Raw genomic sequence first — 17,113 nt, forward strand, 5'->3', positions numbered from 1 at the left:
TTTGGGGAGTTTCTCCCATTCTTCTCTGCAGATCCTCTCAGGCTCTGTCAGGTTGGATGTGCAGCGTTGCTGCACAGCTATTTTCAGGCCTCTCCAGGGATGTTAGATCGGGTTCAAGTCCGTGCTCTGGCTGGGCCACTCGACATGTCCCGAAGCCACTCCTGCGGTGTCTCGGCTGTGTTCTTAGGGTCGTTGTCTTGTTGGAAGGTCAACCTTTGCCCCTGTCTGAGGTCCTGAGCACTCTGGAGCAGGTTTTCGTCAAGGATCTCTCTGTACTTTGCTTCATTCATCTTTGCTTCAACCTCAGTCTCCCAGTCCCTAACGCTGAAAAACATCCTCACAGCCTGATGCTGCCACAACCATGCTTCACCGTAGGGATAGTACCAGGTATCTTCCAGACGTGACAGTTGGCATTCAGGCAAAAGCGTACAATCTTGGTTTCATTTGACCAGAAACTCTTGTTTCTTATGGTCTGAGAGTCTTTAGGTGCCTTTTGGCAAACTCCAAGTGGGCTGTCATGTGCCTTTTTTACTAAGGAGTGGCTTCCATCTGATTTGGTGGAGTGCTGCAAAGATGGGAGAACCTTCCAGAAGGACAACCATCTCCACATAGGAAGTCTGGAGGTCTGTCAGTGACCATCGGGTTCTTGGTCACCTCCCTGACCAAGGCCCTTCTCCCGCGATTGCGCATTTTGGCCGGGCGGCCAGCTCTAGGAAAGGTCTTGGTGGTACTTAACTTATTTCCTTTAATAATGATGAAGACCACTTGGGGACCTAAAGTACTGCAGACATTTTTTTTGGTACCCTTCTCCAGATCTGTGCCTTGACACAATCCTGTCTCAGAGCTTTACGGGCAATTCCTTCGTCCTTGTGTCTTGGTTTTTGCTCTATTAACTGGAACAATATATGTGTGTGCGTGCCTTTCCAAATCCGGTCCAATTAATTGAATTTACCACAGGTGGACTCCAATCAAGTTGTAGAAACATCTGAAGTAAAGTCAATGGAAACAGGATGCACCGGAGCTCAATTTCGAGTCTCATAGCAAAGGGTCTGAATAGTTATGTAAATAAGGTATTTTTGTTTTTATACATTTGCAAAAATGTCTAAACATGTCACTTTGTTATTTTGGGGTATTGTGTGTAGATTGATGAGGATAAAGCCTCGGTAGCCTTGGTTTTTCTGATGACTGCCTTGCCTGGTTCACCAACTACTTTGCAGACAGAGTTCAGTGTGTCAAATCGGAGGGCATGCTGTCCGGTCCTCTGGCAGTCTCTATGGGGGTGCCACAGGGTTAAATTCTCGGGCCGACTCTTTTCTCTGTATTTATCAATGATGTTGCTCTTGCTGCGGGCGATTCCCTGATCCACCTCTACGCAGACAACACCATTCTGTATACTTCCGGCCCGTCCTTGGACACTGTGCTATCTAACCTCCAAACGAGCTTCAATGCCATACAAAACTCCTCCCGTGGCCTCCAACTGCTCTTAAACGCTAGTAAAACCAAATGCATGCTTTTCAACCGTTCGCTGCCTGCACCCGCATGCCCGACTAGCATCACCACCCTGGATGGTTCCGACCTAGAATATGTGGACACCTATAAGTACCTAGGTGTCTGGCTAGACTGTAAACTCTCCTTCCAGACTCATATCAAACATCTCCAATCTAAAATCTAATCTAGAGTCGGCTTTCTATTCCGCAACAAAGCCTCCTTCACTCACGCCGCCAAACTTACCCTAGTAAAACTGACTATCCTACCGATCCTCGACTTCGGCGATGTCATCTACAAAATAGCTTCCAACACTACTCAGCAAACTGGATGCAGTTTATCACAGTGCCATCCGTTTTGTTACTAAAGCACCTTATACCACCCACCACTGCGACCTGTATGCTCTAGTCGGCTGGCCCTCGCTACATATTCGTCGCCAGACCCACTGGCTCCAGGTCGTCTACAAGTCCATGCTAGGTAAAGCTCCGCCTTCTCAGTTCACTGGTCACGATGGCAACACCCACCCGTAGCACGCGCTCCAGCAGGTGTATCTCACTGATCATCCCTAAAGCCAACACCTCATTTGGCCGCCTTTCGTTCCAGTTCTCTGCTGCCTGTGACTGGAACGAATTGCAAAAATCGCTGAAGTTGGAGACTTTTATCTCCCTCACCAACTTCAAACATCTGCTATCTGAGCAGCTAACCGATCGCTGCAGCTGTATATAGTCTATCGGTAAATAGCCCACCCAATTTTACCTACCTCTTCCCCGTACTGTTTATATTTATTTACTTTTCTGCTCTTTTGCACACCAATATCTCTACCTGTACATGACCATCTGATAATTTATCACTCCAGTGTTAATCTGCAAAATTGTAATTATTCGCCTATCTCCTCATGCCTTTTGCACACAATGTATATAGACTTTTTTCTACTGTGTTATTGGCTTGTTAATTGTTTACTCCATGTGTAACTCTGTGTTGTCTGTTCACACTGCTATGCTTTATCTTGGCCAGTTGCCAATGAGAACTTGTTCTCAACTAGCCTACCTGGTTAATTAAAGGTGAAAAAAAAGAAAAGAATAAGGCTGTAACCTAATGTGGAAAAAGTCAAGGGGTCTGAATACTTTCCGAATGCACTGGTAAATGGTACCATAGATGGATCCATGAAACGGTTGGTTGGTCAGGTGGATGAAATGGTAAGACATCTGTAGATGTGTGCGTCTTAAATGATACCCTATTCCCTTTGTCGTGCACTACTTCTGGATTTGTGGACGCTGGTCAAAAGTAGTGCACTTTATATAGGAAATAGTACTACTTCGGATGCATCCTATTTGTGGGTTGGAGAAAGTCAAAGCACTTTACAATACCGATATAACTTCCTGATTATCCGCAACTTTAATGTCAATGTTATCTAAGTTTTTCATCATAATCGTCTCTTTGTCTACCATGTTAAATCACAGTGGTTCCTTGGTTCCTTGTGTCCCCAGGGGTGTACCGAGCGCTTTGTTTGCAGCCCCGAGGAGGTCATGGATACTATTGACGAGGGCAAATCCAACCGACACGTGGCCGTCACAAGTGAGTCAGTCCAACACTGGGACCGTTTCAGTCCCGCCTGCTACTCATGGGTTCATTATGATCCTTAGCCTGCATCTCCTGATCTACCAAGCCACGTCCTAAATGACACCTTTTTCTCTTTATAGTGACTATTTTTGACCAAGGTCCATAGGCGTGTGGTCATCAGTAATCCACTATTTAGTGAACAGGGTGCCATTTAGGATGCAATTACACAGCCGTTACATAATTAGGACCAGGCGTTTTCCTGACCAGAATCATGAAAATCTGTAGACACAAGTTAATATACACAGTAATACTTGTACTAAGCTAGTTTTCTCTAGAAAATAAAACATTACTGAGCAGTCCTTTCAACTGAAAGTGAAAGATTATGACAATGATGCTAGCAATCAAATATGTTCTTAATGTAGACTTTTATAAATACACATTAATTCATTAGATTCCTCACAGAATCATGGCCATCAAGTTCTTTGTTTCTGTTAGCAATTTATTTGTTATATTGTGTTAACGTATGTGTGTTTTATAGACATGAATGAGCACAGCTCCAGAAGTCACAGTATCTTCCAGATCAACGTGAAGCAGGAGAACACTGCTACAGAGCAGAAACTCAGCGGCAAGCTCTACCTTGTCGATCTGGCCGGTAGTGAAAAAGTATGTCTCCATCCTTTCTTTCTCTGTGCCTTTCTGTGTCTGCGTTTTGATCATTCACTATTTTCCAGAAGTGTGCAATTGCCCAATTCGGGCATGGATTTTTACAATGGTGGTAACTCAGTCCAGCCAGTGCTTATACCAATCCTTTTAAATGCATGACGAGGAGAGTGCAGGTGCACACTTGTGGAAAATGGGGATGGAGCATAAGCCTTTTCTTCCTGTATACTTTTCCTCTGGTTCCTCCCTTTGTCTCCATCTTGGTGTTCAAGTTCAACACATTCACTTTTGCACAATGCCTGCTTTCTCCTACTGTAGATATGGCCTAGCAGGCAGCTATTGATCTGAACATTTGGTCATAACTAGCTAGTCTGCCACAACTAGCTAGTATCTCAAGCTGCCTGCCTCAAAGTACAGAAATAGGAGATCAGATCCTGTCCTATGAGCAGTTCTGGCTCGGAAACGGCTACTTTTGCCACATCTTTAGCATGAGGGTTGAATATTTTCCCGTTATTTTACAAATGTTCCATCTTGAAAATAAGTAGTTTTACTCCTGTTTTTTCCCGCCAAAATCGGAGAGTTTGGAAAGTATTCAGACCCCTTGACTTTATCCACATTTTCTTACTTTACAGCCTTATTCTAAAATTGAATAAATTGTTTTTTCCCTCATCAATCTACACACTACCCCATAATGACAAAGCGAAAAAAAAAAATTTGTGTAAATTTATACTGAATGAAAAATGAAATACCTTTATATAAGTATTCAGACCCTTTGCTATGACACTCGAAATTGATCTCTGGTGCATCCTGTTTCCATTGATCATTCTTGATGTTTCTACAACTTGATTGGAGACCACCTGTGGTAAATTCAATTGATTGGACAGGATTTGGAAAGGCGCACACCTGTGTGTGTGTGTGTGTGTGTGTGTGTGTATATTTAAGGTTCCACAGTTGACAGTGCATGTCAGAGCAAAAACCAAGCCATGAGGTTGAAGGAATTGTTCCTAGAGCGCTGAGACAGGAGGCACAGATCTAGGGAAGGGTACCAACACACTTCTGCAGCGTTGAAGGTCCCCAAGAACAGTGGCTTCCATTGTTCTTAAATGGACTATGTTTGGAACCATCAAGACTCTTCATAGAGCTGGCCGCCTGGCCAAACTGAGCAATCGGGGAGAAGGGCCTTGGTCAGGGAGGTGACCAAGAACCCGATGGTCACTCTGACAGAGCTCCAGAATTCCTCTGTGGAGATGGGATAAACTTCCAGAAAGAGAACCGTCTCTGCAGCACTCTACCAATCATGGCTTTATGGTATAGTGTCTAGACGGAATACACTCCTCAGTAAAAGGCACATGACAGCCTGCTTGGAGTTTGCCAAAAGGCAATAAAGGACTCTCAGACCATAAGAAACAAGATTCTCTGGTCTGATGAAACAAAGATTGAACTCTTTGGCCTGAATACCAAGCGTCACATCTGGAGAAGCGTGGTGGCAGCATCATGCTGTGGGGATGTTTTTCAGTGGAAGGGACTGGATGACTTGTCAGGATCGAAGGAAAGATGAACAGAGCAAAGTACAGAGACAACAACCCTAAGCACACAGCCAAGATAATGCAGGAGTAGCTTCGGGAAATGTCTCTGAATGTCATTGTGGCCCAGCCAGGTCCTGGACTTGAAACCCATCAAACAGCTCTGGAGAGACTTGAAAATGGCTGTGCAGCGACGCTCCCCATCCAACCTGACAGAGCTTTAGAGGAACTGCAGAGAAGAATGGGAGAAACTCCCCACATGAGCGTTGATTATTGATCATGCAGAGAGAAGACTGCAGAGAAGCAAGATTTAGTCATAGCATATCATTTAAGTTCCATTTCACGTCATGCTGTTTTATATACAGTAATATACAGATATATACCGTTTATATACATTTATTATTTACTGGTGTCTCGCAGTTATTTGTCCCGGAAAAGTGTTTTGGGCGGTAAATATCGATAACTGGGTTCCCGCCATTCAACCCTATTTAGCACATATATGTTGTTACTCCTTACTCCCACGACAACAGCAGTAATCTGATCATAATCCAAAGGATGGCACTAAACTCAAGCAAAGCCTTTCACATGCTTCGTTTCCCTTTTTCGTTATCTGTTTTTGTTTCAAATTAATATCAATATTTGTAGTGGTCTGTATCTTTAAAATTTCTGAGTTAGATATGGAACCCAACCAAATGGCTCCCTTTTTCCTATATAATGCACTACTTTTCATAAGAATAGTGCACTAAATCAAGAATAGGGTGCCATTTGGGACAGATGCTGTTTCTTAGAATTTTGGGTGATGTAATGCCCTGTGATAGTCTTGTACCAGTGTTGTCATGAGGGCTTGTGTGTTGGATTGTGATCTCTTAAAAATTGTGTGTCTAGGTGGGTAAAACTGGAGCTGAGGGAGCGGTGCTGGAAGAAGCTAAAAACATCAACAAATCCCTGTCTGCGCTGGGCAACGTCATCTCTGCCCTTGCCGAAGGCTCGGTGAGATAACATAATACCACTCTGCTCCCTCTGGGCTGGGGAGAATGACTGTAAATGACACCCTATTCCCTAAATAGTCAACTTCTTCTTAACCAAACTCTGGTCAAAAGTAGTACACTATAGGGTGTCATTTGTGACGCAGTGTCAACAAACAGCTGTTCTAACAGAAGGGAGAATATCAGCATATTTTTCTAATGAGGATATTTTCAAGTTAGGAACGAATGATGAAATATGGGAGGAATCAAAGGAGTGTCTCATACACAAGTCATACACGCATATGTCTAAACACTTGTAATCTAGGTTTTCAGTACCTGTGCACGGTACAATTTACTCTTGTATTACAGAGTTCAGCCCAGGTTTTCAGTATTATTCTCCGGAACAAAGTGATGAGTGTTTTTAGATTGAAGCTCAAGTCCCTCTCCCCTCCTTTCTCCAGACCTATGTCCCTTACAGAGACAGTAAGATGACCCGTATCCTGCAGGACTCTCTGGGTGGTAACTGTAGGACCACCATGGTCATCTGTGCCTCGCCCTCCGCCTACAACGAAGCTGAGACAAAGTCCACACTGATGTTCGGCCAGCGGTACGTACAGGATACTCTCAGCCCCTGGACTGTAAACGACCCACAACCAGTCTCAGCCCCTGTACTTAACTATATATTAGTGGGTTTTCTCAACCCGGGATCCCCAATCACCTTTAGCTATGTACCCCTTAACCGATTGCAACTACTAGACCTATGTTTAGCCAACATTTTATTCATCTTCCCAATAATCCTTTTCGAATAGTCCTCATACCCCCAGGGGTACTAGTAACCCCAGATTGAGAACCACTGCTGTATATGACCAAGAACCACCATTGGGTTGTAAGTTTTGTAAATGGCAATTGAATGTTGGTACATTGTTAGGAATGGCTGTTATGGTCAGAATATGCTACAGTCTACACAGTTTATGCTTTATAGGAGGGTTGGTTGTTTTGGCAACAAAACCGATGCGTGTGCAACTATGGGGTAAAACAGATGGGGTTGGCTTGGATTGTTGAAATATTAACTATTTTGTCCACAGTTTTTATTGAAAACATAAATACATTGGCATAATGAGCACTTGTCTCTCAAATACATAATTACAGTGAATTTTTGCCATATTAGAGTAGATATAACATCAGAAATGGTTTCAAGAACAAGACAAAACTAGCTGAAACAAGCCACCTACAATTCCCCACATGGCAGCTTCTTGTCATTGTTGCTAGCTTTCTGGCCATCCAGAATCATAACACACGGACTTCTGCCCCATTTGAATTGCACGTATTGTTTTCTTGATGTCAGCTAATCCGCTTTATGGGTGGTTGTCAGTGCCACACCCACTCTCAAAGGTGACACTTTGTTTTGTGACATCAGAAAGTTAACTGTTGTGTATGTGTGTGACAGAGCTAAGACCATTAAGAACACAGTGTGTCTGAATGTGGAGCTGACAGCAGAACAGTGGAAGAAAAAGTATGAAAGAGAGAAGGCGAAGAACACAACCCTGAGGGGCACCGTCACCTGGCTGGAGAACGAACTCAACCGCTGGAGAAATGGTATGAGAGAAAAAAATATGGAAACCATAAATCGATATTTAGTTAGTGTTCAAAGATTACTGATAATTCCATGAATCACGCTCATGTCCTTATTTTAGAATTGAACAGGGTTGTAATTAATTAGTGTACTACACACCGTAGCAAAAGTTTTGCAATGTAAACCGTGTTTAGAGTAAACTGCTTCCATTGCAAAATAGTTTGCTACGGTGTGCACTAATGACGACAAACCAGGAAATAGTCTACATGTTACGTAGATAACACAGAAGTTTACTTTTGTTTCTAACCCTGTCTGTCTCCATCCTTCTCTCCATGGCTCCCTCCCTTCCTCTTTCCCTCCCTCTGTGCTGCCCCTATAGGTGAGAGTGTGCCGGTGGAGGAGCAGTTTGACAAGGAGAAGGCTAACGCTGAGGTCCAGGCTCTAGACAACGTGGTGAACAATGAGAAGATGGCCCCCTCACCCAACATTCCAGGGGTTAAACTGACCGACGCAGAGAAGGAGAAGTGTGAGGCTGAGCTGTCTAAACTCTACAAGCAGCTGGATGATAAGGTGAGGTAGCAGAGCCACATGGCAACTTGCTAGATTCGATCTAGACAGTGACCTTGTACACTGAGGTGCCAGAAAGATTTCCATGAGGTAGTCATTTAAAGGTAGATTCAGTGCGATGACGTAGATGCACAATTTCCGCAGCAACTAAGAGCGTTGAAGTGCAAGGCTCTACTTGTCTGCTGTTTTGTTCCCGTAGCTACCACGTTGTAGCAGCGATAAGCGAACCTGTGCACATGCGCAGATACTCTGTGTGAGAGTGAAGTCTTGCATCGTGCTCGTTGTAATATCTGTGGTCCTGCTCGTGGCAACGCCATAATGCTGAGTCTACCTTTAAAATATGTTTTGCTGATGATTTGAGACGAGAACACTTTGGTATTAACACACCCCCTCCCCCTCTCTCTCTCTTCTCTCCATCAGGATGATGAGATCAACCAGCAGAGCCAGCTGGCAGAGAAACTAAAGCAGCAGATGCTAGACCAGGAAGAGGTGAGACCCTTTGCTACCACAAACGCATATACGCACGCCGCGTTCCTCCAGCCCTCCTGCTCTGTTAACAATGCCATTAGTCTGCCTCTACAGGCCCGTCTAAGGGGTCAGACTGTTAGCTGACGGTTAGCCCGGACACAGCAGGATTAAAGAGGCACCACTCAGCCTGGGTAGAATCTAACACTCATCTCAGCTTTCGGTAGGCTGGATTTTAATTACAGATGAATATTCTGAGTAGGGAATTAATAACAGGTGTGGGTCTTGTTCAGTAGGGCACAAAATAGCATAATGTTCTGCTATTGAAAGTACCTCCCACCTACCTGTTTCAAAAGTTTTCTCCCTACTGAACACAATCGCAGGTTAGCTTTTAACAAGCGAGAGCTTCACCTTTCCCCCCTCATTAGGCTTTTACAAAGCCAGAGAAGAAACCGTATCAATCAATTACTTAGGCAAAGTGGGGATATTTGATTATGTTCACATATTATTTACATACTACTGATTTTCCTGTAACCCTGACCTGATGCGCCCACTTTAGTTTTACACTGGTGAAAGTTTAATTAACTTCCTCATCAGACTAAAGAGAGGCTGTGGTAAGTTGGTCAGCCTGTAGTTCTCTTCTTCAAAGGTACAGATTTAAATCAGATAGTGACTGTTTCCCAAATGGCACCCTATTCCCTTTACAGTGCACTACTTTTGACCAGGCCCCATAGCACAGGAGGCTGCTGAGGGAAGGATGGCTCATATTAATGGCCAGAACAAATGGACTCAAACAAATCAAATGTTATTTGTAACATGCGCCGAATACAACAGGTGTAGACCTTGCAGTGAAATGCTTACTTTACAAGCCCTTAACCAAGAATGCACTTCAATAAATAAAGTTTAAATATTTACTAAGTAAACTAAAGTAAACAATGTTATAAAAAATTACAAAATAAAATAATAATAAGGTTATATACCAGTACAAATTCAATGTGTTAGTAAAGGTATTATTAATTGTTCAGCAGTCTTATGGCTTGGGTGTAGAAGCTGTTAAGGAGCCTTTTGGACCTAGACTTGGCGCTCCGGCACAGCTTGCCGTGCGGTAGCAGAGAGAACGGTCTATGACTTGGGTGACTGGAGTCTAAGACAATTTTTTTGGGGCCTTCCTCTGACACTCCCTAGTATATACAGTTGAAGTCGGAAGTTTACATACAGCTTAGCCAAATACACTTAAACTCAGTTTTTCACTATTCCTGACATTTAATCCTTGTAAAAAGGTCCAATTTTAGGTCAGTTAGGATCACCACTTTATTTTAAGAATGTGAATTGTCAGAATAATAATATAGTGATATATTTCAGCTTTTATTTCTTTCATCAAATTCCCAGTGGGTCAGAAGTTTACATACACTCAATTAGTATTTGGTAGCATTGCCTTTAAATTGTGTAATTTGGGTCAAACGTTTCTGGTAGCCTTCCACAAGCTTCCCACAATAAGTTGGGTGAATTTTGGCCCATTCCTCCTGACAGAGCTGGTGTAACGGAGTCCGGTTTGTAGGCCTCCTTGCTCACACACGCTTTTTCAGTTCTGCCCACATATTTTCCATAGGATTGACGTCGGGGCTTTGTGATGGCCACTCCAATACCTTGACTTTGTTGTCCTTAAGTCATTTTGTCATGCTTTGGGTCATTGTCCATTTGGAGGACCCATTTGCGACCAAGCTTTAACATGATGTCATGAGATATATCCACATAATTTTCCTACCTCATGATGCCATCTATTTTGTGAAGTGCACCAGTCCCTCCTGCAGCAAAGCACCCTCACAACATGATGCTGCCACTCCCATGCTTCACGGTTGGGATGGTGGTGGTCGGCTTTCAAGCCTCCCCCTTTTTCCTCCAAACATAACGATGGTCATTATGGCCAAACAGTTCTATTTTTGTTTCATCAGATCAGAGGACATTTCTCCATCCCCATGTGCAGTTGCAAACCGTAGTCTGGCGGTTTTGGAGCAGTGGCTACTTCCATGCTGAGCAGCTTTTCAGGTTATGTCGATATACAGTGCCTTGCGAAAGTATTTGGCCCCTTTGAACTTTGCGACCTTTTGCCACCATTTCAGGTTTCAAACATAAAGATATAAAACTGTATTTTTTTCTGAAGAATCAACAGCAAGTGGGACACAATCATGAAGTGGAACGACATTTATTGGATATTTCAAACTTTTTTAACAAATCAAAAACTGAAAAATTGGGCGTGCAAAATTATTCTGCCCCTTTACTTTCAGTGCAGCAAACTCTCTCCAGAAGTTCAGTGAGGATCTCTGAATGATCTAAATGACTAATGATGATAAATACACTCCACCTGTGTGTAATCAAGTCTCCGTATAAATGCACCTGCACTGTGATAGTCTCAGAGGTCCGTTAAAAGCGCAGAGAGCATCATGAAGAACAAGGAACACACCAGGCAGGTCCGAGATACTGTTGTGAAGAAGTTTAAAGCCGGATTTGGATTCAAAAAGATTTCCCAAGCTTTAAACATCCCAAGGAGCACTGTGCAAGCGATAATATTGAAATGGAAGGAGTATCAGACCACTGCAAATCTACCAAGACCTGGCCTTCCCTCTAAACTTTCAGCTCATACAAGGAGAAGACTGATCAGAGATGCAGCCAAGAGGCCCATGATCACTCTGGATGAACTGCAGAGATCTACAGCTGAGGTGGGAGACTCTGTCCATAGGACAACAATCAGTCGTATATTGCACAAATCTGGCCTTTATGGAAGAGTGGCAAGAAGAAAGCCATTTCTTAAAGATATCCATAAAAAGTGTTGTTTAAAGTTTGCCACAAGCCACCTGGGAGACACACCAAACATGTGGAAGAAGGTGCTCTGGTCAGATGAAACCAAAATTGAACTTTTTGGCAACATTGCAAAACGTTATGTTTGGCGTAAAAGCAACACAGCTCATCACCCTGAACACACCATCCCCACTGTCAAACATGGTGGTGGCAGCATCATGGTTTGGGCCTGCTTTTCTTCAGCAGGGACAGGGAAGATGGTTAAAATTGATGGGAAGATGGATGGAGCCAAATACAGGACCATTCTGGAAGAAAACCTGATGGAGTCTGCAAAAGACCTGAGACTGGGACGGAGATTTGTCTTCCAACAAGACAATGATCCAAAACATAAAGCAAAATCTACAATGGAATGGTTCAAAAATAAACATATCCAGGTGTTAGAATGGCCAAGTCAAAGTCCAGACCTGAATCCAATAGAGAATCTGTGGAAAGAACTGAAAACTGCTGTTCACAAATGCTCTCCATCCAACCTCACTGAGCTCGAGCTGTTTTGCAAGGAGGAATGGAAAAAAAATGTCAGTCTCTCGATGTGCAAAACTGATAGAGACATACCACAAGCGACTTACAGCTGTAATCGCAGCAAAAGGTGGCGCTACAAAGTATTAACTTAAGGGGGCCGAATACTTTCGCAAGGCACTGAAGGACTCGTTTTACTGTGGATATAGATAGTTTTGTACCTGTTTCCTCCAGCACCTTTGCTGTTCTGGGATTGATTTGCACTTTTCACATCAAAGTATGTTCATCGCTAGGAGACAGAACGGGTCTCCTTCCTGAGCGGTATGATGGCTGTGTGGTCCCATGGTGTTTATACTTGCATAATATTGTTTGTACAGATGAACGTGGTGCCTTCAGGCATTTGGAAATTGCTCCCAAGGATGAACCAGACTTGTGGAGGTCTACCATTTTTTTCCGCTCAGGTCTTGGCTGATTTCTTTTGATTTTCCCATTATGTTAAGCAAAGAGGCACTGAGTTTGAAGGTAGGCCTTGAAATACATCCACAGGCTCACCTCCAATTGACTCAAATGATGTCAATTAGCCTATCAGAAGCTTCTAAAGCCATGACATTTTCTGGAATTTTCAAAGCTGTTTAAAGGCACAGTCAACTTACTGTATGTAAACTTCTGACACACTGGAATTGTGATACAGTGAAGTATAAGTGAAATAATCTGTCTGTAAACAATTGTTGGAAAAATGACTCGTGTCATACACAAAGTAGAAGTCCTAACCGACTTGCAAAACTATAGTTTAACAAGGAATTTGTGGAGTGGTTGAAAACGAGTTTTAATGACCTAAGTGTATGTAAATTTCCGACTTCAACTGTTGGTCCTGGATGGCAGGAAGCTTGGCCCCAGTCATGTACTACGCAGTACGCATTACCCTTTATAGTGCATTTTGGTCTCATGCCGAGCAGTTGCCATAGCAGGCAGTGATACTACCGTTCAGGATGCCCTCGGTGGTTCAGCTGTAGACGCTTTTGAGGATCTGAGGACCCATGCCAAATATTGGGGGGGAGAAAGGGTTTGAGTTTGAGTTTGAGTTTATTTTTATTTTTACAGGGACAGTGCACATTAATCAACGTTTCACTAAAAGTGCCGGTTTTAGCCAGCCGGCTAATTTTCAACCGCAGTCCCTGGGCAGGTTATTAAAAACAATTACAATATAGACAATAGCAACATAGAACAAGCAAGACATAGCAACATAGGACAAGCAAGACATAGCATACAGACAGAGCAACATAGGACAAGCAAGACGTAGCATACAGACAGAGCAACATAAAACAAAAAGCAGCAAGACAAAATTCATAAAAGTAACAGTGTTTCCACACCTCACAAGCTACAGACAACAGACAACATGGAAAGCGGCAACACACAGCTAGGGACCATGTTCACAAATCTGATTTACCTTTAGCCATGTCTTCAAGCATTTTGTGAAAGTGTGATATGTGGTGCAGTTATGTGTGTCTGATGGCAGTGTATTCCAGACATGGGAAGCTCTCACAGAGAATGCAGATTTACTAAAGGTGCTTTTCCTTAGGGGAACTATACAGTCACCTCTCATGGCAGACCTTGTGGATCTGCTGTCATATGTCTGGGTTTTCTGTTTAACAAAAATATTTAGTGGAGGGGGAGCCAGGCCATTAAGGATCTTGAATACAAGACATGCGTCGGTGTATTGCACAAGATTTTCCCAACTCAAGAGCTCATGCTTTCTAAGGATGTGACAATGATGATGGCTATTGGGCTTCCTATCAAGCACTTTGAGAGCCTGTTTGTAGACAGACTGAATAGGTTTTAATGTTGTACAGCAAGCTTGGGTCCAACTAGTCAAGCAGTATGTTAAGTGGGGGAGTATCATAGATTTGAAGTACAGTTTTGTTACCTCTGTAGTCAAACAATTTCGTATAAATCGGAAATTAGCTAGGTTGAATTTGGTTATTTGAATTACCTTTTTCACATGCTTTTTAAAATAGAGGTTGGAATCAAGTATGATGCCAAGGTACTTAAAATCGGATACCACCTGGAGCTTCTCCCCTGACACATAGACATCTGGCTCAGTAGCATCTGTTGCCCTCTTTGTGAAGAACATGCAAACAGTTTTTTTCACATTGAGATGCAAACACGAGTCACTGAGCCACTTTGTAACCTGGACCATTACAGTAGTGAGTTCTTGTGCAGCTTGTTGTTTGCTCTTTGCATGCACATATATCACTGTATCATCTGCATACATTTGAACTTCAGACCCAGTACAGACCGAAGTACAGTACAGACAGAAGGCTCTGATCATTAATGTACAGGCTGAACAGGAGGGTCCCCAGTATTGACCCTTGGGGTACGCCCACATCATAGCTACGAGTGGGCGACAGCTCATTGCTCACTCTGACACTGAGTTCTGCCTTCAAGGTATGATTTCATCCATCTCAAGGCATCAGGGGAAAAGTTGAACTTGGACAATTTTGTGATGAGAATCTCATGGTTAACAGTATCAAAAGCCTTCCTTAGGTCCAGAAACACAGCCCCAACAGCACCCCCTTTGTCCATCTTGGACTTCACATTTTCCAGAAAAAAGCAGGTTTGGCCTGCCCTTTTCACAACTATCTTGATGTGTTTGGACCATGATAGTTTGTCGGTGATTTGGACACAGTGAACTTTAAAGCTCTCGACCTGCTCCACTACATACCGTCAATATTAATGGGGGCCTGTTCGGCCCTCCTTTTCCTGTAGTCCACGATCAACTTCTTTGTCTTGCTCACACTGCCAGGTCTCATCGTTTTCGGTGATCAGGCCTACCACTGTTGTCGAGAGCAAACTTGATTATGGTTTTGGAGTTGTGCTTGGCCATGCAGTCGTGGGTGAACATGGAGTACAGGAGTGGACTGAGCACACACCCTTGAAGGGGCACCAGTGTTGAGGGTCAGCGTGGCAGATGTGGTGTTGCCTACCCTTACCACTTGGGGGCTGCCCATCAGGAAGTCCAGGATCCAGTTGCAGAGGGATGTGTTTACTCCCAGGGTCCTTAACTTAGTGATGAGCTTTGTGGGCACTATGGTTTTGAACGCTGAGCTGTTGTCAATGTACAGCATTCTAACCAAGGTGTTTGTCCAGGTGGGAAAGGGCAGTGTGGAGTGTGATTGATATTGCATCATCTGTGGATCTGTTGGGGCGGTATGTGAATTAGTGAGTCTAGGGTTTCCGGGATAATGGTGTTGATGTGAGTCATGACCAGCATTTCAAGCACTTCATGGCTACCGACGTGAGTGCTACGAGGCGGTAATCATTTAAGCAAGTTGCCTTCGCTTTCTTGGGCACAGACTATGGTGATCTGCTTGAAACATAGGTGTTACATACTCAATCAGGGAGAGGTTGAGAATGTCACCGACCACACTTGCCAGTTGGTCCACGCTTGTTCGGATCACACGTCCTGGTAATTCGTCTGGCCTTGTGAAGGTTGACCTGTTTAAAGGGCTTGCTCACGTCATCTACGGCGAGCATGATCACACAGTTGTCCGGAAACCATTTGTTTGTCGTATTTGATATCATTCCACCCATTCTGCTCCAACCATTACCATGAGCCCGTCCTCCCTGATTAAGGTGCCACCTACCTCCTGTGGCCCATAGGGCTCATAGGTCCGAAGTAGTGCATTATTTAGGGAATAGGGTACCATTTAGGACTCATCCACTGTGACGTTGTGATTCAGATCCTTAGAGACTAGTATGAGGTTCATCGCCAACACTAAGGGTTTTGGCTCTAGCTAGCTCACATAGATAAGATGGAGATGAGAGAAGAGGTGTCCTGGGATAGCTGCGATACATTTAATTTTAAAGCAGCAATCTGCAGTTGCTACATCCGTTTTTGGAATTGAAATGTAATGATATATGGCCATTCAATCTTGAAAAATATAATTTATATATGCTTAGTTTGACTCTTACCCCATCAGAACCCAAACTAAGTTTTTTTTTTATTATTTTGTTTTTAAACAATGTGAAGGTGAATAATTACGTTGTTAGAACTATACATATTCTTGAATGGTCAGTCCTTGTATCCATAGCTCTGTCTTTGAATTTGTGTTCCTTCTCCAGCTGCTGGCCTCATCACGTCGCGACCACGACAACCTGCAGGTAGAGCTGAACCGCCTGCAGTCCGAAAATGAGGCGTCTAAGGAGGAGGTGAAGGAGGTGCTACAGGCCCTGGAGGAGCTGGCTGTTAACTATGACCAGAAGAGCCAGGAGGTGGAGGACAAGACTAAGGAGTTTGAGGCTCTCAGTGAGGAGCTTAACCAGAAATCGGTGAGAAGGAAGCCATTTTCCAATAGGTCTAACTTTTTAAAAATGTCTTTCCTTCCTCTCTACCTTTAACCAGAAATTGGCGAGAGGAGAACAAGTCATTCATAATCTAAACTCACCAAGAGATTTTAGGAATGTGAAATCCTATGATATACTTATGTCGTATGCCAACTTCTGACACTAGGTAAGAAAGCCTGCTGGTTTTCACTGATTTGCTGTTCACTCAGCTAGTGTTCCAGGTGTAATTCAGTCCAGGATTAGAAAGGGAGGATGAAAACCAAAAGTGTCTGGAACTGAACTTGTCCTTTGTTGTCGTCCTCAGAGTATCCTGGTGTCCATCGACTCTGAGCTGCAGAAGCTGAAGGAGATGACCAACCACCAGAAGAAGAGGGTCACTGAGATGATGTCATCGCTGCTCAAAGATCTGGCTGAGATCGGCATCGCTGTGGGCAGCAATGACATCAAGGTAGCATCATCATTCCTCGCCATGCCAGCCAATCGTGGAAGGGAAGCCCAGTATTGGGGTACTTTTTGGGGAATCCTGAAGAGTGGGAGTTTGTGGCTCGTGTACTGTATATACCAATTAACCTCATCCCAAACATTAGTAACTTCATCCTTAACTATGCTTTGGGTACACTATATCTGATGCATGTCTTTTGCGCTATGAGTCTTACATT

General features: G+C 43.6%; 1 protein-coding gene across 1 annotated transcript in view; it reads left to right on the forward strand.

Annotated features, from left to right (window-relative positions):
- LOC110490020 (kinesin-1 heavy chain) overlaps positions 1 to 17,113 on the forward strand; it is a 48,314-nt gene that overhangs the window by 24,656 nt on the left and 6,545 nt on the right. The window contains exons 7-15 of the mRNA XM_021563100.3: positions 2,973 to 3,060; positions 3,584 to 3,708; positions 6,114 to 6,218; positions 6,655 to 6,800; positions 7,641 to 7,789; positions 8,146 to 8,336; positions 8,754 to 8,822; positions 16,233 to 16,439; positions 16,759 to 16,902. Coding sequence (XP_021418775.1) covers positions 2,973 to 3,060; positions 3,584 to 3,708; positions 6,114 to 6,218; positions 6,655 to 6,800; positions 7,641 to 7,789; positions 8,146 to 8,336; positions 8,754 to 8,822; positions 16,233 to 16,439; positions 16,759 to 16,902 — 1,224 coding nt within the window. The remainder of the gene's footprint in view (positions 1 to 2,972; positions 3,061 to 3,583; positions 3,709 to 6,113; positions 6,219 to 6,654; positions 6,801 to 7,640; positions 7,790 to 8,145; positions 8,337 to 8,753; positions 8,823 to 16,232; positions 16,440 to 16,758; positions 16,903 to 17,113) is intronic.

Source organism: Oncorhynchus mykiss, chromosome 15 (assembly GCF_057628025.1).
Source record: "Oncorhynchus mykiss isolate SJ-2025 chromosome 15, ASM5762802v1, whole genome shotgun sequence".
Classification (NCBI taxonomy): Eukaryota; Metazoa; Chordata; class Actinopteri; order Salmoniformes; family Salmonidae; genus Oncorhynchus; species Oncorhynchus mykiss.